General features: G+C 49.0%; 8 protein-coding genes across 8 annotated transcripts; 2 read left to right on the top strand and 6 right to left on the bottom strand.

Moving 5' to 3' along the window:
- Positions 1 to 359: 359 nt before the first annotated feature.
- Positions 360 to 3,819, top strand: LAJ45_10576 (uncharacterized protein; the record flags this gene model as incomplete). Its single annotated transcript, XM_046120099.1, has 11 exons — positions 360 to 872; positions 928 to 1,039; positions 1,106 to 1,242; positions 1,296 to 1,341; positions 1,436 to 1,586; positions 1,649 to 1,761; positions 1,814 to 1,945; positions 2,000 to 2,241; positions 2,313 to 2,406; positions 2,534 to 3,715; positions 3,779 to 3,819. The coding sequence occupies 11 exons, from the start codon at positions 360 to 362 to the stop codon at positions 3,817 to 3,819; spliced, it is 2,763 nt and encodes a 920-aa protein (XP_045966758.1).
- A 778-nt stretch (positions 3,820 to 4,597) lies between these two features.
- On the bottom strand, positions 4,598 to 5,709 carry LAJ45_10575 (uncharacterized protein; the record flags this gene model as incomplete). The annotated part of the gene is made up of 6 exons (XM_046120098.1): positions 4,598 to 4,803; positions 4,854 to 5,328; positions 5,383 to 5,447; positions 5,504 to 5,575; positions 5,623 to 5,625; positions 5,691 to 5,709. 6 exons carry the CDS (start codon positions 5,707 to 5,709, stop codon positions 4,598 to 4,600), a joined length of 840 nt encoding a protein of 279 aa, XP_045966757.1.
- Positions 5,710 to 6,613: 904 nt separating this feature from the next.
- On the bottom strand, positions 6,614 to 7,061 carry LAJ45_10574 (uncharacterized protein; the record flags this gene model as incomplete). Its single annotated transcript, XM_046120097.1, has 3 exons — positions 6,614 to 6,619; positions 6,681 to 6,725; positions 6,846 to 7,061. 3 exons carry the CDS (start codon positions 7,059 to 7,061, stop codon positions 6,614 to 6,616), a joined length of 267 nt encoding a protein of 88 aa, XP_045966756.1.
- Positions 7,062 to 9,739: 2,678 nt separating this feature from the next.
- LAJ45_10573 (uncharacterized protein) lies at positions 9,740 to 10,426 on the bottom strand (the record flags this gene model as incomplete). Its single annotated transcript, XM_046120096.1, has 4 exons — positions 9,740 to 9,912; positions 9,984 to 10,090; positions 10,146 to 10,190; positions 10,242 to 10,426. The coding sequence occupies 4 exons, from the start codon at positions 10,424 to 10,426 to the stop codon at positions 9,740 to 9,742; spliced, it is 510 nt and encodes a 169-aa protein (XP_045966755.1).
- Positions 10,427 to 10,451: 25 nt separating this feature from the next.
- On the bottom strand, positions 10,452 to 11,188 carry LAJ45_10572 (uncharacterized protein; the record flags this gene model as incomplete). Its single annotated transcript, XM_046120095.1, has 4 exons — positions 10,452 to 10,538; positions 10,592 to 10,904; positions 10,973 to 11,091; positions 11,153 to 11,188. The coding sequence occupies 4 exons, from the start codon at positions 11,186 to 11,188 to the stop codon at positions 10,452 to 10,454; spliced, it is 555 nt and encodes a 184-aa protein (XP_045966754.1).
- Positions 11,189 to 11,256: 68 nt separating this feature from the next.
- LAJ45_10571 (uncharacterized protein) lies at positions 11,257 to 15,066 on the bottom strand (the record flags this gene model as incomplete). The annotated part of the gene is made up of 9 exons (XM_046120094.1): positions 11,257 to 11,265; positions 11,342 to 11,493; positions 11,562 to 12,689; positions 12,760 to 13,593; positions 13,652 to 13,838; positions 13,897 to 14,181; positions 14,242 to 14,295; positions 14,374 to 14,596; positions 14,654 to 15,066. The coding sequence occupies 9 exons, from the start codon at positions 15,064 to 15,066 to the stop codon at positions 11,257 to 11,259; spliced, it is 3,285 nt and encodes a 1,094-aa protein (XP_045966753.1).
- Positions 15,067 to 18,240: 3,174 nt separating this feature from the next.
- Positions 18,241 to 20,161, top strand: LAJ45_10570 (uncharacterized protein; the record flags this gene model as incomplete). The annotated part of the gene is made up of 4 exons (XM_046120093.1): positions 18,241 to 18,251; positions 18,382 to 18,383; positions 18,568 to 18,637; positions 18,814 to 20,161. The coding sequence occupies 4 exons, from the start codon at positions 18,241 to 18,243 to the stop codon at positions 20,159 to 20,161; spliced, it is 1,431 nt and encodes a 476-aa protein (XP_045966752.1).
- A 2,794-nt stretch (positions 20,162 to 22,955) lies between these two features.
- On the bottom strand, positions 22,956 to 23,564 carry LAJ45_10569 (uncharacterized protein; the record flags this gene model as incomplete). Its single annotated transcript, XM_046120092.1, has 3 exons — positions 22,956 to 23,030; positions 23,090 to 23,194; positions 23,250 to 23,564. 3 exons carry the CDS (start codon positions 23,562 to 23,564, stop codon positions 22,956 to 22,958), a joined length of 495 nt encoding a protein of 164 aa, XP_045966751.1.
- Positions 23,565 to 24,132: the final 568 nt, after the last annotated feature.

The raw sequence follows: 24,132 nt of genomic DNA, 5'->3' as shown, positions 1-24,132 counted from the left end.
TACAGGCGTCCCCAACCATATGATTTTCGTGAACCATTTAATATTTACTATTCTAACTAGAATAGAAAGACCTGATGATCCTAAAACAACTACAATCCATTAATAATTCGTTAAGCTGTTTGATTTTGAAGTCTGGCAGTCAGATTTGGTGCACGCTTGCGTAGACCTCATAATAATAAGTCACATGACCGATAGAATTGTCGGCATTGTTAGTACTGATTGGAACCGTGACACGTGATGACACTTGGCAAACAACCCAGCACGTATGTGTAGACCAATACAATGTAGGTACAAGTCCCCGCCATTCAATATCGCAACTTTGACAGTCTCAGCGCGGTCTGCTCCTCCAGAAAACCGAGATGGAATCAACTTCCCCCTCGTGGACGGCACGTGCCAAAATAGCTCTCCATTCCACCACTACGCGCACGATTACACGCTTTACCCACTTGAGCAGGACAATAAGCTCAAAGTCAACCACAGGCTTCCGTCCCCTACCAGTTACACTTTTCACCCTGGTCACATATCTCAGCCTTTTCACTGCATTGATCTGGACCGACCGTCGAGTTCCTGGTGTTGCATCACGTAGTGAATTGGATCGTTGGGGTGTCAGTGTTGACGAGGCGTTCAAGGATCTTGAGTTTCTAACAAGGACCCACCACCCGTACAACAGCAGATCAAACGATGGCGTTAGAGAATACCTGCTAGCTAGAATTCAACAAATTCTCTCGGAAAACGGTGCTGGAGGCTTCAACGGGAGTGATTTGGTGCAGCTTGGGGATCGCTATCATGGCACGGTAGAGCTTATCAATGACGGTGCGGACTCAACGAAGGGAAGCAATGCTACATTTTTCCAAGATAGGCTCGGCAGTACTGTAAGCCAACTATCCATCATAGGCCGCCTACGACCTTCTTTAATAGCTTGCATAGGTGTATTTTGAAGGAACGAACATCATGGTTTACATACACGGCGAAAGACCAGCATCAGAGCTCTCGCCTGCTCTCGTCAATGCCCACTATGACAGCGTTTCCACAGCGCCTGGTTTGTTCCCAAGTCGACCGCCTCCGAGAATCAAGCTCCCATGCTGACAGACAACCTCGAAATCAGGCGCTACTGACGACGGAGTTGGCATTGTCTCCGTGCTTCAGATTGTCAAATCGTTCACTCGTTCAGAGGCGAAGGGTGGAAAAAGGCTACAGAGAGGACTTATTGCATTGTTTAACAATGGAGAGGAAGATGGCTTGGTAATTAGTGGATTCACGTCCTATCCTTGATTTCCAAAGTTAATATAATGCAGCACGGTGCACATGCATTTGCCGCGCATCCTCTCGGACGGCTCCCCCGTGAGTATTCCTTCTGTGTCTTTGTCATGGCGCTTGGCACGTCGTGGTCTTTGATATTTCCGTATTCTTCGCTGACCGATCGTCGTCCTTCTAGATATGCTCTTGAACCTAGAAGGCGCTGGTGCCGGCGGAAGAGCTACACTATTTAGATCGAATGATTCTGCGGTGACAAGGTTTTATCAGAAAGGGAAAAGGCCTTTTGGCACAGCAATGAGCAACGATGGGTGGAAACTCGGATTAGTTCGGTTCGTGTTAATCCATCAGGCATTGGCTTTCAACTTGGAACTTATTGGTTTGTTTCGATCAGGAGCGATACAGACAATTCATTCTTTCACCGGTATCTCGGTATGAGAGGCCTTGATGTGGCCTTTTACAAACCGCGGAGTCGCTATCATAACATCGACGATGATATGAAGCATAGTAAGACCATACGATCCTCCTCTCCGGTCTTTTCCCGCTAACCATTCTACAGCTAGCAAAGGTTCAATCTGGCATATGCTCGGGGGCTCTCTTTACACGCTACGCGCAATGGTTGATGATACTAGCAGTGAATTTGATCAGAATGGAGGCCCAGGAAAGGGCAAACCAGGTGTTTGGTTTGATCGTACGTACCTATTCATTTTCTTCCGTTGACTTTAAACTCACGGGTATAACATAGTTTTTGGCCAGAAAATGGCAGTATTCGACCTGGAAACCTTGTTTATCTGGACCATAGTTCTGATCGTCATTCCATCGTGCGTCGTTGCTGGGGGAATCTATGTAAACCGCGGCAAACTTCCTACAATTCGTGGTGTCTCCCGATTTCCAGTCGCCCTTGTGCTCGCAAGTGGCCTTTCCATGATTGCTGCCTTGTTAATCCATAAGGTCAATCCGATGATTGTATACTCATCCTCAGACTCTGTATGGGCAACTGTGTTGGCTGTCTGGTGGACAGTGTCGTGGCTGATACTCCGAGGAGCGGATGCAATTAGGCCAACCGCGCTTGCCCGAGGATATGCCTGCGTCGAGATGTTCATGTTTTGGTTCGTAGGCATGATTGCGGTGGCATATGGCAGTTCGTCTGGGGTAGGTTTGGCCAGCGGATATTGGGTTCCCATTTTTTACCTGGGAGCATTCCTGGCTTCCTGCATCTCCCTCTATGAAGTGAGTGTACTGCGACGGAGAGACGGACAAGAACCAAGCAACACAACAGGTCACTTGTCGATTAGTTCCACGGAGAACGCGATCCCATCGACCCCCGGATCGGCCCCGAGAGCTTCGCATGACGGAGATGACTCGCCTGCCACCGAGACAACCCCCCTTTTCCGGAGCACCATCGATACCTCTGCCCGCTTCCGGCACATCCGCTCCAGCATTCCGCCACCGAAAGACGAGGACATCTACGGGTCCGAAGAGAGCTGGAGCAAAGACCTCCCAACCTGGACCTGGATCCCACAGTTCCTCTTCGCGGTCCCTCTGCAAATCATCTTCTCCGGCCAAATCTCCCTCCTCCTGACCGCAGCGCTCGAGCAGACCGGCTGCGACGGCGGAAACACGGCAGTGCCCTACATGATCATCGCCGTCTTCGCCACCGTCCTGCTCCTCCCCATCGCGCCCTTCCTCCACCGCATCACCCACCACGTCACCATCGCCCTCATCGTCGTCCTCGTCGCAACAGGCCTCTACAACCTCACCGCCTTCCCCTTCTCCTCCAGCGCACGCATAAAGCTCTTCTTCAAACAGTCCGTCGACCTCCGCACCGGCGAGAACCTCGTCCACGTAATCGGAAACCCCGCATTCGTCGAGCGCGCAATAAACTTCATCCCCTCCGCCGCCACAGGCGGCCTCCACTGCGCACCCGAAACAGAGTACGCCCGCTACCAGACACAGACGCGCTGCTCCTGGCGCGGCCCCGCACCCAATGTCGCGCCCACGGTACCCGGCGCAGCCGGTAACGGGACTGCCGCATGGCTCGAACACAGCGTCACGAAGCTGCGCGATGGCGAGGCGCTGGTATCGCTCAAGGGCGCGAATACGCGCGCGTGTAGGCTCTTCTTTGATAACCGCAACATCACAGACGTAGAGGTGCGGAACGGCCGTGGAGCGCCAGGACAGAGGGCGCCGAGGCTGGGGAACCCGATTCCGGAGATGGGGTCGCGGCAGGTGAGGCTTTGGAGCCGGGAGTGGGGGCGGGGGTGGGATGTGGAGGTGTCGTGGGGTGGGGGGATTAGGGAGAAGGGGGTGGAGAAGGATGAGAAGGGTGGGAAGGGTGGGAAGGGGACGTTGGAGGGACGTATCGTATGCTTGTGGAGCGACGTGAACGAGAGGGGTGCTATACCCGCTTATGAAGAACTCATGACGCATCTACCGGCGTGGGCGGTCATAACGAAAGTTGGTATGTATTGCGCTCTATATCTATCCCCTTTACAAACCGCGGCAGATACTAATAAAGTAACAGACGATGGACTCGTCGAGGGATGGGTGCCGTTTTCTGTCTAAGCGCGATGCAGACCCAGGGGGGGGGTGGTATGATATCGTTATGTTATGTTATGGCAAATTGTTTTTTTTGTTTTTTTGTTTTTGTTCTCTTCTTCTTTTCTCTCTCTGTGTTGTAAGCGCTTTCTTGTGGATGTGTGGGCGTGACGATGCGATGGATCTTTGAGGACTTGTTGCAGCGCAGATTTCTTGACTTGGTTTGGCTTGGCTTGCTAGTGCGTAGCGGATGTAATGAATTGAAGGATATATCTTGATTCTGGACGTCTTTGGTTCCCTGGCTACTGTGAATCTGCTCGGCTCTGGCGCGCGGGGAGTCAGGTGCTGCTTTCTTTAACCCCCTATAATCCTGTGTAGGCATGGCATGAGTGATACTCTGTGATCTCACTCGGTACTGTCATGCCCCAAGCCGAGACGAACTGCTTTGTATATTCACAGGACATCACTCGGTCTTGGCAGTACATAATAAACAAGGCGCAACAAATGTACGGTAAACAGGATTCGAGCACGCTAGCGCCCCAGGAATAACCCGAGAGGCATAATAGGCGTCCAGGGGCATATCTAGAGGGAAATTCTCGGCTTAATTCTCGATATTCGTGTTTATGCAGCAATTCCTTTCTTTTTTTTTTTTCCCATTACCAGCTGGTATTTATATATATACGATTCCATAAATTCCCCTTTCCCTTTTTTTTCATGACGGTGTGCTACATACAGTAAGATCTCATAACATACATTACAATAACCAAAATTGCCATTTCCCAATCCACTCCACTGCAGTACAAAACTAGCCCAAGTTCCTGACAGTGCCGTGCCTGATAAAGCCCGATAGGCCACCAGGTACCTCCTGGTATGCGCTCCACGTATACAGGTCTGCACTGTCGCTGTAGATGTACTTGCCACTGTCGTATCCATCTGCAAACAGCCTATATTTGCCATCCGCCAGTGTTGTGATACATGGGCCCTCTGCTCGTCCGAACCCTGCAAAGTTGCCTGTAGATGTGTTAGCACTGATGGGGTGTTTCGGGGTGAGGCGTAAGTACCAGTTTGCACGAAGGTCCATGGCCCGGCGAGGTTATAGGCGACGGCGTGTTCGAGGTACTTGCTCGTCTCGTTCTTGGTGTATGCATGGTACATCCCGCTCTCCTCATCCCAGACGACGAATGTGTCAATATAGTTCGGACCAATGCCACTCATGGCAACCGGCCCGGTCCAGCTTGTGAGTGTCGCGTCTGTTGCGGTGTACAGGTAGGGATTGAAGGTGGTTAGCGACTCGCCGAGAGAGACAATGATGTTGGTTTTCCCCGTGCGCGGGTCCTGGAAGATCTCGGGCGCCCAGGTACGGGCCTGAGCGGTGTCAGAGATGCTGACGGTCGTGTGCAGTGTCCAGTCGAGGAGGTTGCTGCTGCGCGCGATGGCAAAGTCACGGCCTTCCCAGTTGGTCGTGTAGGAGACATAGTAGTAGCCATCGGTGTGGCGGATTATGCTAGGGTCGCGAATAAGGCCGGTCGTAGGGGTCTGTGCAGTGTTAGTACGAAAGAACAGGAGAGATAGCGTAGAAAAGGGACAGACGTAGGCAGGCCCTTTAACGAGATTGAAGTTGAGGCCATCAGTAGAGTTGTAGATGTACATGTTGCCTATGTGGGTTAGTACATGGAGGTACTCGTAGAATACGCGGGGCCGGGGGACGTACTCTCGCTGGTGGAGGTGAAGACGGAGAAGACGTATATGCCCATTGCCGACTGCATGAACAGCGCGCAAAGCACTGCGAAGGAGGTGATTGACCGCATAGTATCCTAGTATTACTGCTACTTCCTGAATCCTGAGTGGTTAGCTGTGAAGAAAGGAATGTGGGATTGGAAGGGGGGGAGGATGCGAACCTATATACAAGTCCAACATTCCTCTTCAATTCCTCATTCGGGACAACATCACCCCCTGCCTTCGTTGAAAATCATGGTACCATACGACGCACTCCCTGGTATCTAGCGAGAAAGCCCCTCGGCGAGAGAGAGAGAGATCTGGATTTATTTGCCAAAATTCAAGACGTATAACGTATTTGGCGCTGCAGCGGGACCAGCATCCAGAGTTCGGACCAATGCGAACCGGACGGCAATACTCGAGAACTGTGTAGCGCCTTCCCGGATGAACTACCGGGCTGGGAGAGATAGAATTGGAGGAGATAGAATAAGGATGGGGCGCAGAAGATGCTCAATGCGATGATGGTATATACTGGAGATATTCTGCCTAATGTGTGATGGGTGCATGTCGATCCTGTGGCGTATGGGAGGACAGGGGAGGAAGGCGGCTGGCCCATCTTTAGAGCACTGTACCTAAATTATACCCAGAGTGGTTAGATCTTGAGTCGTGCAGAGCCGTATCGATGGCGGGTAGAAGTCGTGATCATTTGAGATGTTGAAAATTCATGAAACCGTCGTGCATGTGGCAAGGTGAACGGACTCTATATGTAATCGTTTCATCTACCACCAACTGCTCTCCAGCAAAAAGAAAAGACACTCCTAAAAATCTCCACTCTGGCTCTAGCGGGTTCCTGCAGCGACGGGAAAGCTTGTGCCTCCCCAGAGTCAAACCCAAATCTGTCTAGGTCGCTAGCTGCGGGAGCGATGCCTGAGACTGACAGCTAATCACTCGCAGGTGCTAGCTGGCCCAGGAGGATCAAGTCTGTAGCTGTAGACCTAAAGATGGAAGGGCAGGATTGTTATCGAGAAGATGCTGGCTGGGAAGTATTTATGCATGGCTTTTATCTTGTAGCATGACTTGATCGTGTCCTGTAGATAGGTATACATTATATCTGCATGTGTCCCTATGTTAGCTGCAATGACAGATCTCAAAGTAGCTCTGCTTACACATACGGCACAGCACTCAGGAACAACAACAACAACAACAACAACAAGGCCCTGAACGCGATATAAATACGCAATGTGTCTCTGGATCCCCCAATCGCTAGAACACACGCCTGCACCGCCACAGCACCAACTCCACCTCCCCCCGTCCCTGCCAAGCACCCACCTACTTACCCTACTCCACACCCCTGCCTGACCACTTCTGCCGGCCAACTCTATTTTAACCGAGCGCCCCATAAAGCCCGGCGATTCCTCCTCGTGAAGAAAAGTGAAGAGAAGAGAAGGTAAGTACATGTACCTAGGTAGATGTAGCTCGGTTCTTTGAAGCCCCGATGCTGTACCCCGCGCATCATCACCCAGTCCTCTAACGGTGCGTTCTCCGATCGTCATAAGTGCGGGGTTGCGGGGTGCGTTAATCTATGCTGGCGCCTTGATTAGCCTTTAGCTGCTCACGGACGATGGGATGGGGTTGGGGTTGGGTTAGGTTGGGATGTTCGCTGTTAGCAGCGGGGGATCGCCGTTGGCCAGAAAGACAGGTGGGTGCAGTGTACAGCGCTACCTGGGCCTTCCATAAAAATTCCCCGGTGCGTGACATGCGTGACTTGTGTGACTTTGTGATTCTGGTCTGTCTGGGAGTTGGATCGCAGGGTCGTGTTCTCACGCGGGTTGGCGTGCTTGTATGGGTTGGGGTTTTGTGCCTGGGAGTCTTGTTTGTTGCTGCTGGGTTTTATATACCAGGGACTGTTTTGTGTGGTTGTTTGAGTCTTGAGAAGGTCGACACCGCTATGTCGGTTTCGTCTTAGTGTTCGGAAAACCGAGTGATGATCCATGACCACAATTCACGCCCGCACATTGTCCTACATCTATTTACTATCGTTTCATATATCCAGTGCTCTTATCTTCGAGTTTGAAGCCTAGTTATATTCTTCTCTGCTGGTACGCGTGTTTAAGAACATCGAGAGATCGATTCGCTTTCAACAGCGCAGCGAGAGACGGACTGGAAAGCCTGCGTATCAGTAATGCATCAGTAAACGTAACTTAATACTCCAGAGATGACCCTCTTGAGCGGGGAGCCTCACTACCTTTGCACCAAAGGTTTATCACATATTTAAAATCATAGCAAGAGAGCGGTACGCGTGTTGGTGAAGGGCTTGGCTTGGCTCACAGCTACTCACTCGATACCCTCCTATTTCACATCTACGGTTATTCTCGCATTTGGTCCGCTTACTGGTCATGGACCGTCTCATAAAATGCTTAGATACCTGTAGGGGAAAACTTCACACGTGATGGCAGCGGCGGTGAAAGGCTCCGGGGAAGATGGGGGTTATGTGCTGGGTTGTGCCTTCGTTTTGAGGGTCTTGGATCTGGATAAAGACCCGAGATATCTCAACATACCTAAACAACAAAAACACATGATATGTTGTTGACAACAGATTAATTGTGCTACATGCACATGGGGTTGGGATTGGAGAAGCGATGGGGCGAAATTTAAAGGCTGCTAGCTGGAGTGTGTAGCGTCATGAGGCATCACTCGGAAATGCCAGGACTTATCTTGACTTGGAATCCTTTTTTTTTTTTTTTTTTGTTTAATTCATTAATTGCATATCTTGTCCCAGAGGTTTGGTCTCATCTGGCAGCTGGGTGGCGAAGAAAGCCTATATATGTATACAGATCGCCGTTTTCATGATGAGAAAGACGTCTACTGTCGGTTAAGGTTCGTTTATATCTCTTCATGGCCTGTCTTCTGAAAACGCTTAATTTCGTTGATCACGAAACAAGCTGATAGCTTTTAAACTTAACAGCCAGGAAAAGTATTGCCTCACCAGCTCTGAGTAAAAATCAAACAGCCCGATCCTATGGGTTTAATTAGTTTGACGTAGAACGGTTATACAGTCGAGTCGCGCGTGCTCTCTCAGGATATGAAAGTGGTATGAGCCTAGGTGGTACCTTTATATTATGGAGCATGTTACTTTCTTGTCAGGGTGGATTTGGGGCTACGAATAGTAAAGATCACCGGCGGCATGGGGGTCGGCAGTAATGTAGAGGTAAACGGGCTGAGAGAGAACCATCTGTCTAATAGTGAAGAATAAGCAGCGGGTAGACTTGGCTTGCTTTTAGCTGTCTCGATCATTCATTATTGATGGAGTGACTTATCATGCTCAACTCCATATGCTTTCTTCACCAAAACCAACTCGAAATTTTACGGTATTGATCAACGGATGCCTGGCTACTTAGCTACCAATGTTTTATTTTTACACTCCGTTCGGCAATACCTTAATATCACAATATTCAGCCCAATATCGTGATATTGAGAAAGTATGGAATATTTTTTCTAGTACGTAGTGTTCTGGCAACCACAAAATGTCAAATTTCTCAATCTGCTATCTGCCCCATATATATCGCGATAAAAAATATTCTGAAATAGCGCCACTAGGATTAGCGGCTCAACCCACCAAATACACCCAACGTCCCGACCTGTGGCTGCAGCCGAACATGCCAATTGTAACCACGATATTCACAAATATACTAGACCACAAAAGCCAAACATTTGGTTGCAATCTCCAGATCGAAACCTCGTCATATTCATATCGCAGTTTTGCCAAACGGAGTGTTAATTATTTCGGAATATTACATTAACCGTATATAGCTAGGGGCGTATTTAACATCAAAATAAAGAGGTCAATGGCCTGATAGCACGTGTGACGGAAGAGAATTAAGGAATCATCCTCAACTGATACAGTCCTCATCGGATCCTGCTTAGAATCCCCGTTTCAATAAAGCTAATACCAGTCTTCCTCTACCACAGGAGTAGATGCGTCAGGAAATGCATCCTGCCATAGTAACGCTTTGGGAAAGGCATCAAGGAATACCCTTTTTGATGCCTTTTTGATACCTTTCTAACGACTTTGTGATGGCTTTCCGATGCTAAAACTAAAGCCATAGATTTTCAACACTTAATAATATGTTATCTATAACAAAACCAAAGCTTAGTGGTTACTAGGTGGTTAGAACTCTTAATGACCTGAGTTGAATTCTAACTCAAGTCGGTTTTTTCGAAAAATAATTTTTTAGCCTAGTTTGGACCTAGGATCCATTTCCCGATCCATTGCTTGATCGGGCATTTTCTGATTCATTTCCTGATTCATTTCCTGATTCATTTCCTGATTCATTTCCTGATTCATTTCTGATTCGTTTCCTGGTTCATTTTCTGATTCGTTTCCCGACGAGTTGATTTTAATTACTGCATTTCCCAATGACATCTTCAATGCTTTTTAAACGACTTTCACCAAGGAAAATCTCGACTTAATTGACCTAAATCACTTGATGCATTTCCTGAATAGTCGTAGAGTTCATCATCCAACCGGTATTCATCCAACCGGTATTCATCCAAGTGGTAGAATTCATCATCATCGAATAATCTGCAGTATGTAAATAAATATCCTTTTCATATACTTGTTTTTGGGATAAACTTACTTAGAAGGTCTTTCATCGTTTTCAGCATTATCGGGGCTGCTTGATCTGGAGTACGTAAATATCCTGTTCACATGCTCATTTTGGGGATAAACTTACTTATAGAAGCACTTTCTTTTTCTGGGGTTTACTCCATACGAAAGCAACTGGTTCAGCCATGTCTCACTATATGAGTGACAGGAACCGTCGACGCTAACGGTCGAACCTGAATGCGTATAGTACCTCGTGTTCCGTGATTCTTCTAGGTCGGGGGTTTCGTTAAGGAAGGCTGAGAGCAAAGCCATAGGTTTCGTTATTATGCAGCGACGTTCATGGGCAGGCGTTGAATTGTGGTACAAGAGCATAGCCTCGGACCCTTGTTGCAAAGAGATGAAATGGAGAGGCGTAGGACCATCTCTGTTGTATATATGAGTGTCAACTCCAAGGTCCAATAGTAGTTGAAATATTACACTATTCCCGTGCGACGCCGCAATGTAGAGCGGACTTCTTCCTAACCGATCCCTCGCGCTGTTATCTATGCCGCTGTCTAACAAAAGTTGAACAATGCGTCTATTCCCTGTTTGGGATGCGAAATGCAATGCGTTTTGTCGCTCGTTATTGAAGGCTTGGATACTGGCCCCCCGCTGGAGTAACAATTGCGCAACAGCTAGATGTGATCCTTGAACAGCCAAGTGCAGAGCTTTGTTACCATACTGGTCCTGCTGTTCCGGGGAAGCTCCGTGGTCAAGGAGCACTGCGGCAGTGAGATAATGTCCGCCCTTGCTAGCCAAGTTTAAAGGTGACACTTCATCCCCATCAACAGACGCAGATGCAGCTATCAGATTGCCAACCGCAATTGGAAGCCCGCATTCGGCGGCCCTTTGTAGTAATGAATCAAGCTTGGTTTGATATGTGAGATCCCAAGCTTGATGTCGTACGAAAGACCAGGTCTCGTGACATATATCAAGTGCTTCAAAAGCGATTATCAGTGGCCTTAAGAGCAGATACATACTTCGCATGTGTGGTCCTACGATATTGCGGATGAGGATCAGTCGCAACCTCTCCATTATAGCTGGGCCAACTCCCGTGCTCTCTTTGAGATACCCTATAGCGTACTTGAGGAAGGGTCTCTTATTTAAGTGCTCTATAAGTGCTTGGCGTGAGCCAATGTGCTCCACAACATCTTTTGCGCCAGTGAGGGCCAGCTCCCAGTCTAGTACCTCAAGGAATCTCACGCATGTGAGTTGTATCATTTCTCGGGCATCATCCTCGCTCGTGAGGTTCAGATGGGAGTGAACACGATGATGCGGGCGGAGGAAGAATTCGCGTACGGTCTGGTGCATGGCCTGGATAACTGCATACGATTTCTCACCTATTAAGCGTTTTTTTAGTTTAATATATCTGGTGCTTAGGATAAACGAGGATTGAAAGACTACCTACTCTCTTGGATATCGACAAATCCTCCAGTACATTGTGTTAGGAGTCTCCTTATAGACGTAGGCTTTTCTATTTCCCAGGATGCCACCTCTGGCTCAGGATCCTTCGGTAGGCCAGGCATTGCAAGAGCATGCTCTAGCTCATGAAGCTCCATAGCTCGGTGAGAAAATAAACAAAATTGCAAAATACGCTTTCCATCTACCAAATCATCTGGGTCATCGCTGTCAAGGCCCTCGAGCATACGCTGGTAAAAGTCCTCCAGGCTTTTGGGGAGGGATTTGAGGAACTTCAGTAGTTTACCTTGCCTTGAACCCTTCATAGCATATTGTACCAGCTCCTTTGCCACAAGATGTACCCATAGAAATACACCGTCAGCATGCTCCATAATATATTCCTTAAGCGCTGGCTTGGCGCCTCTCACTGAGTCGAACACGGAATTCTGTAGAAATGCGTCCGTGTAAGATTCGATATCCTTCTTATTTCTTTCTTGGAGGACGATTCGATAAACTCCATTCAAACCGCTGGGGTGCAACTCGTTTATCGGTCGACTCGTGAGAAATACCTTTACTAGGCATTTACCATCACTGCCATCTGTCCTTTCAGTGAGCTTTTGGAAGAACTGAATAATATCTGTTCGGTCTGTATTCTCTGACTCGTCCATTGCATCAACGATTAAGAAGAGGCTTCGAGATAATACGTGTCTTCTACATGCTCTAAGCGCCTCTTTAAGCCTTTCAAGATCCCAAAGTTCATCCCGTCGGAGGGCCTGGCGATATATAGGCTGAACACACGCGAAAAACGATTCGTCTGCCTCAAGTATTTGGTAGAGAAGGGCCCTCAACATGTTCGTATGGTTCCTCTCAGAGTCTCCGTCACGAGCGTGGTAGAAAAAAGATGCGAGAATTATTTTGTTGGAAGAAACGGGTGAAAACCTGTCCTTGAAGAAGCGCATCAAGGTACTTTTACCACTGCCAGGCTTTCCTTCGATAAGGAGCAACCCCGCGCCACATTCTTGCGTTGAGTTCCAGGCAAGGTACTCGGGGGTTTTCCACAGCCACTCAAAGGTATGAGCATATCCTGTAGACACTTTCTCAGAACGTGAATTATGGAAGTATAGTGTAGTCAAGCAATCTGTAGTATTATCACAAAACCTGATTTAACAGTTGATACATAGAGTAATGAGGGCCAGCGGGATGCAAACCTTGTCTTTCTTTGTCATAGGTAACATGAATTTCCGAACCTGGTACAAGCTCAAGGTTCCCTATCACGGGTGGGTCCATTATCAACACTTTCGCTGTTATGCCATCCTTCCGCAGGTGGCGGATGATAGTACGGATTTTGGGAAATAACTCTTTCCAATGCTCGGTCGATGGCTCGTCCAGATCGAGAATCATTTTTATGTCTCTTTTTAGCTTTGAACACCCATTGTTCTGACTCACACGAATTGTTACCACTTGAGCCAGAGACTTCTCGAGAGCTTCTAAGATGGTCTCTAGCGAGGACAATCCCATTAGAATAGTAAACGCTTCTTCGGGGTCATCATAAACCCGCGATAACTCATCGTCATTCATAGGTGCCAGGAGAACGCGTAAAAACGATAGAAATAGTTGCTGTTGCACATCCTGCGAATAGGAATCGGTGGCCTGACAAAATAGTGTCCAAGCCATACAAAGGTCTTTGTGATTGGCCCCCTTTAGAGTCAAATCATATCTATAAGAAGTGCTTGCCGAGCCATAAGAGAAATTCAATATCAGGCTCTCTTTTTCAACCTTTGCAAGGTCTTGTAGAAAGATGGGTAATGCGTGCGCTAAGGAGGGAAATCCACTATACACTAGAGTATGGCTTGGATCGGTATCCACTCTCCAACGTTCGTAATCAAGATTATTTGAAGCTAAAAAGATACCCTCGGCATAGGCGGTCACCGACGGCTCCAGGAAACGGTGATGATATTCCTTCTGGTCAACGTAAAAGGAACACTCCTGTTTTATGATTGACCTCTCAAGGGATTGCTTTAATGACTCTCGGCTCCGCTTCTCTATAGAAAATTCAGCTCTTCCTCGCTCATGTAATGGCTAAGAGAGCTATGTACGCACCCACGAGACTTTCCATATACTTGATGACTGACCTGAACGCTCTTTCCTCAGGCGAACTGAACTTAACCATATCCGAATGATTTGAATCAATAGGAATGGGAACTTCCCCAGGCATGGAGCACTGGGCTGACGTCTTTTGAACCACCTGAATCGGCTCACCCTCTCTAGCAAACCTCCCGGGTCCAACCTATCAAGTTAACCAGAACGCCCAACGATTTATATAGGCTATATGTTGGGAAACCAACCTCAGTAACCGTTCTAGTTGTCCTAGTTTCATAGAAGGAGACTATCTTTGCTTTTAACTGTGGCCACATGTTTTTTAAACGGTCCTTTTGGTCCGCCAAATATTGGGAACCCTCATTCAAGTCCTCTATCATATTCCGCGTCTCAACACGTCCCACATCTGGGCTCACCAATTTTTGAAGACCTGAAATATTCATCCTATTGTGAAATGCCCTAAAGAGAAAAATTCCTCGAACGCAATTGAAAAGGCCCTGATTGCTAGGAGACTGGCGCCATTCAAGTAATACCTGAGTTTATACGGTAATTATGATGCTAGCAATCCATCCATGTGTGGAGGCAGCCCCTACCTGTATGACTAACATAGCCCCCAAACTGTGTGCAATAAAGATTATGGGTCTTTTCTAGAGGACATTATATACGTGCGAAATTAGCAAGCTATGCCGAGTATAAAAACAGGCTTATCATGAAATGCGACTTACAGGGCAGTTTCTTCTCGCATTGCTAATACACTCCATTAGTCCTAGTTTATGATCTCTCATAGTAAGAGGGTTGGTATTCCCCAATCTGCTATCATAACCGTATGTCATAATGCGCGTCTGAGGATATGCCTTGGGTAGGAAGTCACGTAGCCACATTGCGCCTCCATTTCGGCTTCTCCACGATCCAAAAGCATGGCCGCTCAAACCGGTGACGGCAATCACGCTGAATGTGCAGTTGTTAGCATCTAACAATACCCGTGGAATCGCAGTGCTCACTCACTCGGCACAGATCGGCGTCTGCGGGGTGTTTAAGGGTGTCAGATCAAAAAAGCTTTTATCGATTGTGATATGCACTGGTCTTTCACTCTTGTCGACATCAATCCAGATGAAGGGTTCCTCTGAATTAGGTCCATGGAGTGTAGAGGGATCTTTGAGGCTGATTAAGGCTGTTTGTGTGTCGTCATTGCAAGCTGGAAATGGACCTGAAATCTGTGAGGTGCTGAGAGTGAGCCCCGGGAGGATAGTGTTCAAAGCCGCTTGAAGGTTATCCTTGTCCCAATCCGGAGGTATCCCACGTATTCGGAAGCATGTTTCTGGAAGTAAGGTATGATCGGTACCGTGACACGGCCCTCCACCTAGTGGGCTTGAGGCTGAGGTAGCTGGGGAGCTTCTCCCGCTGTCGGGGGACTGCATATTGCTCGCCAGCGGGGAATATCTAGCTGTGGGAATGGTATTTGGGATAAGGATGATTGAAACCACTGGGTTCTGAAGGATTAAAAGCATACACGTAGCTACATACGTCCCGCTATCCCTTAAGCTGTCGCGAAAGTGCTGACCCCCCCAAAAAACAAATTCGGTGTGGCTGAACTACAGCCTCCGGTAGAATTATTGCGGAAATGTGGCGTTGGAGAACCGCTCTGTTCTCGGCGTGATGGTTGGTCCCTGTTTTCCACCGGAGGCTGTAACAGATCCCGTTATCTCTCTTATCATAATAGATCTCTCATAGAAAAATAATGAGGATACAGCGAAAGCTTGCTATAACGGTACGTTCGGGACCGGAATTTGGTACCGTTATAGAGAGATTACCCTTCTGACCCCTGCTTCCCGCTTACTACTCTACTCGAGTTTCCACTTGATCACGTGATGCGCGGGCAGGGCGCACGTGATAGGGCTTAAGGAACTACATACAGTCGCACCCCGCTATGTCGCTAACATATTCTGGGAGCCAAACCCCTACGAGATAGCAAATATACGAGACAGCAAATAGTTTTTGGTGGAGAAGGGCAGTACCTGTCCCACAAATCCGCACGAGACAGCAAGAGATCCGAGATATCGAGTTACGAGATAGCGAGGTGCGAGTGTACTTTACTAAGCATTCCTACCTAGCGGGTGCGCGCGGTCACAAACCCTCACCCGCACGCACCTACAAGTCCTATAGCTACATGTACCTATGTCCGCCTACATGTACAAGGCTCTAGGATTAAGTGAGTGAACAGATCCACACCAGTCAACACCCCATTTAGTTCACTCACTTAATGCCAGAGCCTTGTACCTACTGCTTTGCCCGCCTATAGAAGGATCTATTTCTGTATGTCGTAAGGAATCGATGATCAAGCAAGTTGTATGGTGCGCCCAGTGATCTTAGGGCCGGTCTGGCGGAACGCCAGTGTGGCAACTGTAACCGTAATCCTCGCCGATTGTATTTTGGGTGAAGGAAATCACAATCTGCCCAAATCATATTGAAGCCTGGACAGTGTGTGTAGTTGGTGGGGCATGTCCGTTGCAACGGAGATGTATGTAGATGTAGAATACCATTGCGTTGCAGGAATCATGATTCCGGGCCCTTAGAATGGTGTACATACAGTCGTTCACCGTCTCTTGGCGAATACTGCCACTTGACGACTTGGGATTCCAAGTATGGGAGGCCACAGCCAAGCTGCGAGATCTCCAGTACTCCTTTTAATTTATACTGGCCCAAAGTCCCGTTCGTCAACTGGAAATATTCTTCAAGCGACGGTGAACGACTGTATAGCTGTACCACCCTCCCCAAATCACAATCGGTTCCAGGATCATTATTTGGGGCGCTGCAACCATGGCAAGTAAGTTTAGTGGGTGGTGTAGTGCTGTAACGACGCCGGTCAACGACAACCAAGTTGACAATTGCGGTGCTGCAAGCAGAACAGCCAATTTTCAAGATATAAATTCGAGATTTTAGGGGAGGATAGTCGACCAGCCTGGAAAAAAGTTATACATAAGGGAGATGTTTCTTGGGCGGGTGTGTGTGGTTACTGGTTTGTGTTTCCGGGTGTCTCAAATAATATTTATTAGTGTCTAGCACTGGGCACGAGACAAGACGAGACCTTGGGGGCAACAAGACGAGGCAAGACAGGACTGTTTATAGATATCTTGAGATTTACCCCGAGAGACCTTTTTTGACTATTTTCCACCAAACCATTTAATCTTGCAAACCGATAAATCAGGGTTAGGGTTTGACAACAGACGTACTTCCGACTCCTAGCATCAAAGTCACCTGACCACGAAGTCTAGACTTTGTCAAGACTAGGCCCTTTTCTCGAGACTTTCGAGGCTAGAATGAAAAAATACAAGGCAAGACCTGTCAAAGTCTCGTCTCGTCTTATCCCACCAATATTAGAGCTATCGACAACTTGACGCCTTTTCAGAGCATCTAGCTGGATAGTATAGCTTGAACTCTTATCAGTCGTTACCATCGATTATGGGACTTTATGAGACATGATGATTCTCCAACGCACCCAACCCCCCCTAGCTACTCGGGTGGCTATAACTCCATAAGTTTTCAAGCCCTTTTCAGGGGAGCTACGTGACTACTATATCGATTACGTGGGACTGTGGACTGTGGACTGTGGACTATGGACTGTGGACTGTGGAGCCAAGGAACACAACCGAGGCAGGGATTATGCCAGTGGACGAGCGGTATACTGTGGAGCTCCCTTGGTATGATATGCCAGGGGACTATGGCTATGGACTACGGTGATGGGCAGGGCGTGCTTGCAGTGGACATATGCACGTACAACCGTGCTCTGCGTCATCGGATAAGATCTGTGCACGTAGTAATCTCATTGAAGGACATAAGTGTAGACTCGATCCACCGCTACACACAGCACCAGGCGATACATCTTAAGCTAAATGTAGGAATGACTCCTCAACCCCATCCTCCGACACGTCTGCTTCTCTTGCATCCAGAGCAAGGTGAGGGGGGGGGCGCCCATATATATCTCAACACTGCCAGCAGTGCAGTATGTTTAGCCGAAGCCATGGGCTATCCATTTCTTCCGATGCCTCCCTGCGTCTTCACCGGGAGTCTCATGAAGCTTGCTATGTAACAGATGTGTGTACCTGCCATAACAGCGCAGGACCGTTCGACAAAGTAGTGCCTACATTCCCCGACAACTCATATCTCTCCATATCTAGTATCTACATGTATCTCTGCAGTGTTGACAGCTCCCCCCTGCACGTGCCAAAAGCTTAGCTTCAGCCCAGCGTTACACCGCGTCGCCAAGACACGCACCTCCTCTGGCTGGGCTATGCAGCCCTGTCCGGGTGCAAATCTATTTTTGACAGCATTCATCTCGTGAGCTGGAGTATGCAAGTGCAGTCCCCAGAACAAGACAAGAAAAAACCCCCCGTGAACGCTGAAGCTAGACTATTTCTTTGCTAAGATATCTCTTCTAAAGCTGCTCTGTGTGGCGCAGCCCACCGACTCTAGCTACAGCTTACCGGCGTATCATCTTCTCGAACGCTGCCGGACGGGCGAGCGGTACCGGTGCTAAAGAGGTAACCATCTGCTTGACTGCCGCGTACTTTCGAGGGAGAGTGAGGGTTCGTCCAATGGGCATGCAGTACGATGCGCCTAAATCTGCAACATCTACATACGAGGATCCCAAGCTCTGGATATCGCGCCATGGCACGCCAATTGTTCCCACACATATGCATGGCCCGGTGAGACATCGAGTGATGGCTTAACTACAGAGGTATGTAAGTAGCATCTAGCTGGCAGCGGCTGTCATCCGCAGCAGAGAGGCTATTATTCTATTCTATTCATTCTTCAAGTGCTCAATCAATATTGGCGCAAGTCTGAGACTCCGCCCCAACGCACGAGCACGCAAGCCCGTAACTGATCGTGACTACTAGCTAGCCAAACTCTAACAAACACAGTCTTTTATTCATCCCTTTTAAAGATGTCGACCTCCAGCGTTGACCGTTGGCCTGTAGACTCGCAGAACCAGTACGTCCGATCCTCTTCTTTTCTTTTTCCCAGCCCTACTTGTCAACCCTAATCCCACATACTACAACAACAACCATGAGAAGCTCCCGAATCATGGATGCCTTCTGCAAAGATGCAGCCCGCGCCGAATGGACGCCCCAGCCCACAAAACCACAAAAGCTAAAGAAGAAGCACAGGTTCTCCCTCTCCAAGCGCAGCACATTCGGAAAACCCATCGCCTTCTCCGAAGACGTCATCCCCGTCGCCAACCCCCGCCGCCTATCGCGGGCACCACGACTAGAGGAGGACTACCGCAGGGCACAGGGTGAGGGCCCACTATCGATCCCAAAGGCCGGAACCAACCCCCCACAGCCCGTACCAGAGCCCATATTCCCGCCAGACCAGTTTGCAGTCAACGAGAGCATGACCGCATCCTATCGGCGGCGGTCATGGACACTGAAGCCGCGGAATGGAGCGGGGCCCGCAAAGCCAGCGTTGGTGACCATCGCAGAGTTCGAGGAGGGGAATGAGCTCAAGTCAGGGTTTGTGTCGTGTGCGGCCTCGATAGCCTACACCTCGCCATCCGTATCACGCTCAACGACCTACACCTCCCCCATAACCGCCACCTCCCAAGCCGCAGAGAACGGGTCGGGGGAACATGCGCACGACACAAAGGCCCCCCTCCGCTCCCCCCCACCCCCAAGAACCGACCCCGGCGCCCCCCCAATCCCCAAGCTCCCCGACGCAACCTTCAACCCCCTCCCCTCCCCAACCCAATACCTCCCCCAATCCGCCCGCCGCCAACGCATCTACCGCGTCAACAGCCGCAGCACCACCCCCAAACGCACACCCAGCAAAAAGTCCCACCCACACCCCCCAAAAGAAAAAATAATCACCCTCGCCTCCGCCGCCGCCGCGCGGCCAAAGCTCATCGAGATCATCCCCGCCCAGCGCAGCCGCAGCCGCAGCCGCGGCATACGCAACTCTGCGCCCCCGAAGCTGGCGGCGCTGGGGGAGGGGGCGGGGCCGTATGAGCTGCCGGGTGTGTCGTCGCCGAGAGCGGTGGAGCTGCCGGCGGTGGTGGTCGTGGTTGGAGGGGGGTCACCGACGACGCCGACGCTGACCTTCACTGCGCCTACACCGACGCCTTCGCCGGCGCCGGAGGGGATTCCGCAGCCGACGAGGAGGGCGCCGGCGCCGCCGGTGGTGGAGGAGGAGAAGACGGAGAGGACGGAGAGGACGGAGAAAGAGAAGACGGAGAAGACGGTGTATAAGCCGTACCGCGCGCCCACGCCGGAGGTGGCGGTGGTAGTGAACGAGAAGCCGCTTCCGGTTATTCCGCCGCTGAAGACGGGACGGCCGGTGGGGAAGAAGGCGGCGCAGGATGTGGTTGTGGAGAAGAAGAAGATGGAGGCGGTCGAGAAGAAGGAGGAGGTGAAGAAGACGGTGGTGATCCCGGAGGCGTTGAGGATTGGGATGGCGAGTCAGAGCTTGGAGGCGCGGTTGGGGAACTGGGAGGCGTTGGCGGCGGGGGAGAGGTATTAGTATGGTTTGGTTATGTTCATGGATTATCGGGGAACGGCGTTTTATGTGTTTTGATTGTTTGGTTTCTTGTACCTTTCTTTTTCTCTTTCTCTTGTTTCTTGTAGTTATATGTAGGGAGCATTGCGTGCGTGTGGGGTACGGTACATGGTGTTTTTTTTATTTTTTGTTTATCTCTTCATGAGCATCATCATTGATCAAGCGGATCTTTCTTCTGTCTTTAGCATATTCCGGGTATAAAAAGTTTTATGGGTTTAAAAATGAAGGCGTCTAGTACTATTTTACCTATGCCTGTTTCAGTCACTCGTCTGTCTATATACCGGTGACATTTCGGAGCTGTAGTTGTTTGTATGTGTGTGTGTGTGTGTCGTATGTATGGGTTAGGGTTCTGTATGTGTAATGGGTTCATGGGATATCACTCGGTTGGCTTTTTTACGGCGTTTCGGTTTTTTTTTGGCCTTTGTTTAATTCATTAATTGCATGCAGTTACGGCGCTTCGTCAGCTGGGACGTGGGTTGTGTGTTTGGGCGGAAGTGGCAGCGTGTAGGTCAATTATCTCGGTAATAAGTAGCGGGCGCTGGGTGGAGTGGGGATGGAGAGATATGAATATTATCGGGGTACCACTCCTCAGCACAGCAGCTTCTAGTTAATGATTGGTATATAGATATCCCAGACTTGGACGAGTCTCGGGGCTTTTGATCACCTCGGAGGTCGGGGCCAGATGACAAAAGTCTGTCGCGAAACGGGTGTGGTATTAAGGGTCTTTGCACGAGTGATGGCAGATGATGCAAAATATCCCAAAACAGCCCTCACACGGTCAAGGCATTGTAGTAGGGGGTAGACAAATGTTGGACCTAGATTAATATTGTGTAAGTTTTCGGGAGTTTTACACCTGGTTGGTAGGGGAAGGGGAAGGGGAAGGGGAAGGGGAAGTGGTATTAGTTATGTTAAGCCTGTGTTTATTGGCTGTGATATTATTGTTGGAGATAATCTAGGTTTTCGTGGGGCTCTGGCTGGGGATATGGTGTGGTGTGCACGAGATGGAATAAAACAAAACATAGCTATAACGCGAAAAGAAGAACATAAACCAAACCCGAAAAAGCCCAGCCTCGAAACATGTGAGTGATCATCTGTGACCCGGGTGTCAGTATCCAAACCTATGTACTTAGTTCTGCTAGGCCTTTCTCCGAATTAAAGCTGCTATCTAGTAGTCACTTGAGTGTGCGAAAGATTGGGTGGATGACTCTAATCCAGTACATATGGTTCACGAGGGCCCCCAAGGCAAGACTAGGGGGGAGCGCTTAAGATGACCTCGCCTTAGTTGACCTCTGTCTTTGCCTTTGCCTTTTCTCTAAGGCCGGTATTGTGGTCCTCGGGGCGCCTCGAGCTAGGACGACAAAAAATTAAAAGCAGCCTGGCACAGCAGGAAGTGATATTCTCTAGAATGGGGGGCGGGTTTTATTTGTGGCCTTATTTGGTGGGGTGTATTAATTATGTATTGTCTTTGTAAGTATTCTAGACGGGGTTCTTTTTTTTGTTTAATTCATTAATTGCATTTCTAGACGGGGGTAACAGCGCGGGGTAAGATCTCAAGTGCGAGGTTTGTTAGTGTCTTGGCTCATAAATACTCACTCGATCTTCCGGGGTGGTCTCGGGAATGAAATTAATGAATTAAACAACCACAAAAAAAAAAAAAAAAAAAAAAAAGGCGGAGGAGGGGCTTGTCTCGGGACATGCGAGACGAGAGCGGTACTGCAAATCCACAGGACAAGGTAATAGTGCTATGTAGCTCCCTACTCTCATTTCCAGAAACGGTGCCGTGAAGAATTAGCACTGGTAGTATTACTGAGATGAATGGGATTTTCGTTCAGGGTGGGCTGTCGGCGTGGGTGTATGTGTTTTCTTGCATGGGGTACGGTTTGAACCATATATGGGGGGGTCAATACTGGCGGAAGGTGGTGATGGGACTGGTGGCCTTAGAGCTGGGGGTGGGGAGGAGGGGTGGAGGGTGGTGTCGGAATCTATGGGGCGGGAAGGGAGGTATTGTTGTACTGTTACATGTAGTTGAGGTGGATGTCTTGATGGATATTGGGTGCAGTGGCCTGCTTCAATATTCCATCTGATAGTGTTATCAGATGAAGCAATCTGATGATAAGCCAGCGCCCGTACATGTAATTACATATAACCGTGTACAACATGCATCGTCCCGACTCCCGCCCGCACACACACACACACGCACACCTGGCTACCCGGTATCCCGTCCCCATCGTATGCACCACTGTGCGTCAACGTTAACGGCCGGCTATACGGCAAGATGTTGTGCTCTGGCGGACGCGCGTATGTTTGGTTTGCATTGGCCATGTTTCTGCTGTGTTACTTAAATGCCCCGATGGGAAGACGGGGTGTCCAATGATGCGTACACGTCATTGTATGGATAGTTGTACCTCGTTATAAAAACTGATACTTTCCTTCTTTCTCTTTCACTAAATGTCTGAATAATGCTACATACATTCGTTTATACCTTTTAAATCACTTATCCAGCGGTTCTTAATCATCATCTACGAGGGTTGGGTACGGATGTATCTCACAATTCATGCTTTCATCCATGATCACAATTCTGTCTGGTCTAGATGTCTTCTCGGTCTCATGTTTATCAATTTAAGGTTAAATTCAATATCCAACTACATCCATCGTCCACCTAACTAACAACTTCTCCAGCTACCCAACTCAACACACTCCTCCATAATATCCATCGTCATCTCGTCAAAACATCATCATATTTCTCGTCTTCCAAGATTTACGGGCAAACCAATTGCAAGTCGACTGGGAAGCTATCAGTGGTGGTGATGACGCCCTCGGGAACCCAGCGGAACTTTAATCAAAAAATCAGTCTTTGAGCTGTCGACAAAATAAGAGCCAGCAACAACATACCGTGTAAGCACCCTCAACAGCACTGTAGGGGAATGCATAAAATCTGTCGGCCACATCACCATAGGTCAGGAGGCCGTCTGTGATAGCCCAGTCCGAGAAGCGTGCCTATATATACTCAGTCAGTATGCAATCTTGATATTGCAGATAATTTTGCTCTTACCTCTGCCACGGCAAAGTCTGCAAAGGCCAGCTGCTCTACACCAGTAGTCCCAATCGGGATCAAAAAGACGCTGTCGGCACCATCTCCATCGATACCGTTCACCTTAAGCTCTACAGGAGCGACATCGTCCCACCAGGCCTCAACGGTGGGGGCGGCAGCGTTGACGACGGCATCACCATTGTAGTTCTGGAGAACGAGACCATTGAGGTCCGGGTTGGAGGAACCGCTGACAATAAAGTTGAAAACGCGGCATTGAGCAGCGGCCTGAGAGGCAAGGAAGAGGGCAGAGGCGACGAGGGAGTTGGTGAACTTCATGATTGATATTACTGAGAAGTTGGAAGCGTGAGTATACCTTGATGCTTGATTGAGGTGAGCGGGAAAGGTAGGGAGGAAAGAAACGTTTGAGAGGATGGCTGAAGGGGTTTATATACACTTTCTTCTCTCTTCTACGATTGCTCTACAAGCGCGCCTTATGGTGTTATCAGAGCCTTGTCGAGTGCTCATCTGCGACAATGGTTCTGCAACATTCCATCCAACCAGAGCTCGGGGGGGGGGGGGGGGGGGGGCGGTTCTTGGCCGCAGTCATCGCCAAGCAAATATATTGATATCACGGTTTCGAGAATAACATGATTCTGGCTTTTGGGGGCCATTTGGAATACGATATATGGACCCACAATTACACATAGCTATCCAGGTCCAGATAGAGCATCTCAACGCGGACTTGTTTCCGAAACGATGAATGCTGTAAACGTTCAACTAGCAGAGGAAACAATTTTCTCGATATCAAATTCCATCACGGGCGATATTAATAAGATCTATCTATTGCCTTGCAAGTATTTGGGTTTGGCATCTGACAGTCAATATCGGTCGCCTCGCAGATAGT

Source organism: Morchella importuna, assembly GCF_003444635.1.
Source record: "Morchella importuna strain M04M26 chromosome Unknown Morimp01GS047, whole genome shotgun sequence".
Taxonomy (NCBI): domain Eukaryota; kingdom Fungi; phylum Ascomycota; class Pezizomycetes; order Pezizales; family Morchellaceae; genus Morchella; species Morchella importuna.
Note: the sequence above shows the minus strand (reverse complement) of the source record. Positions and strands in the feature narration are given on the sequence as shown.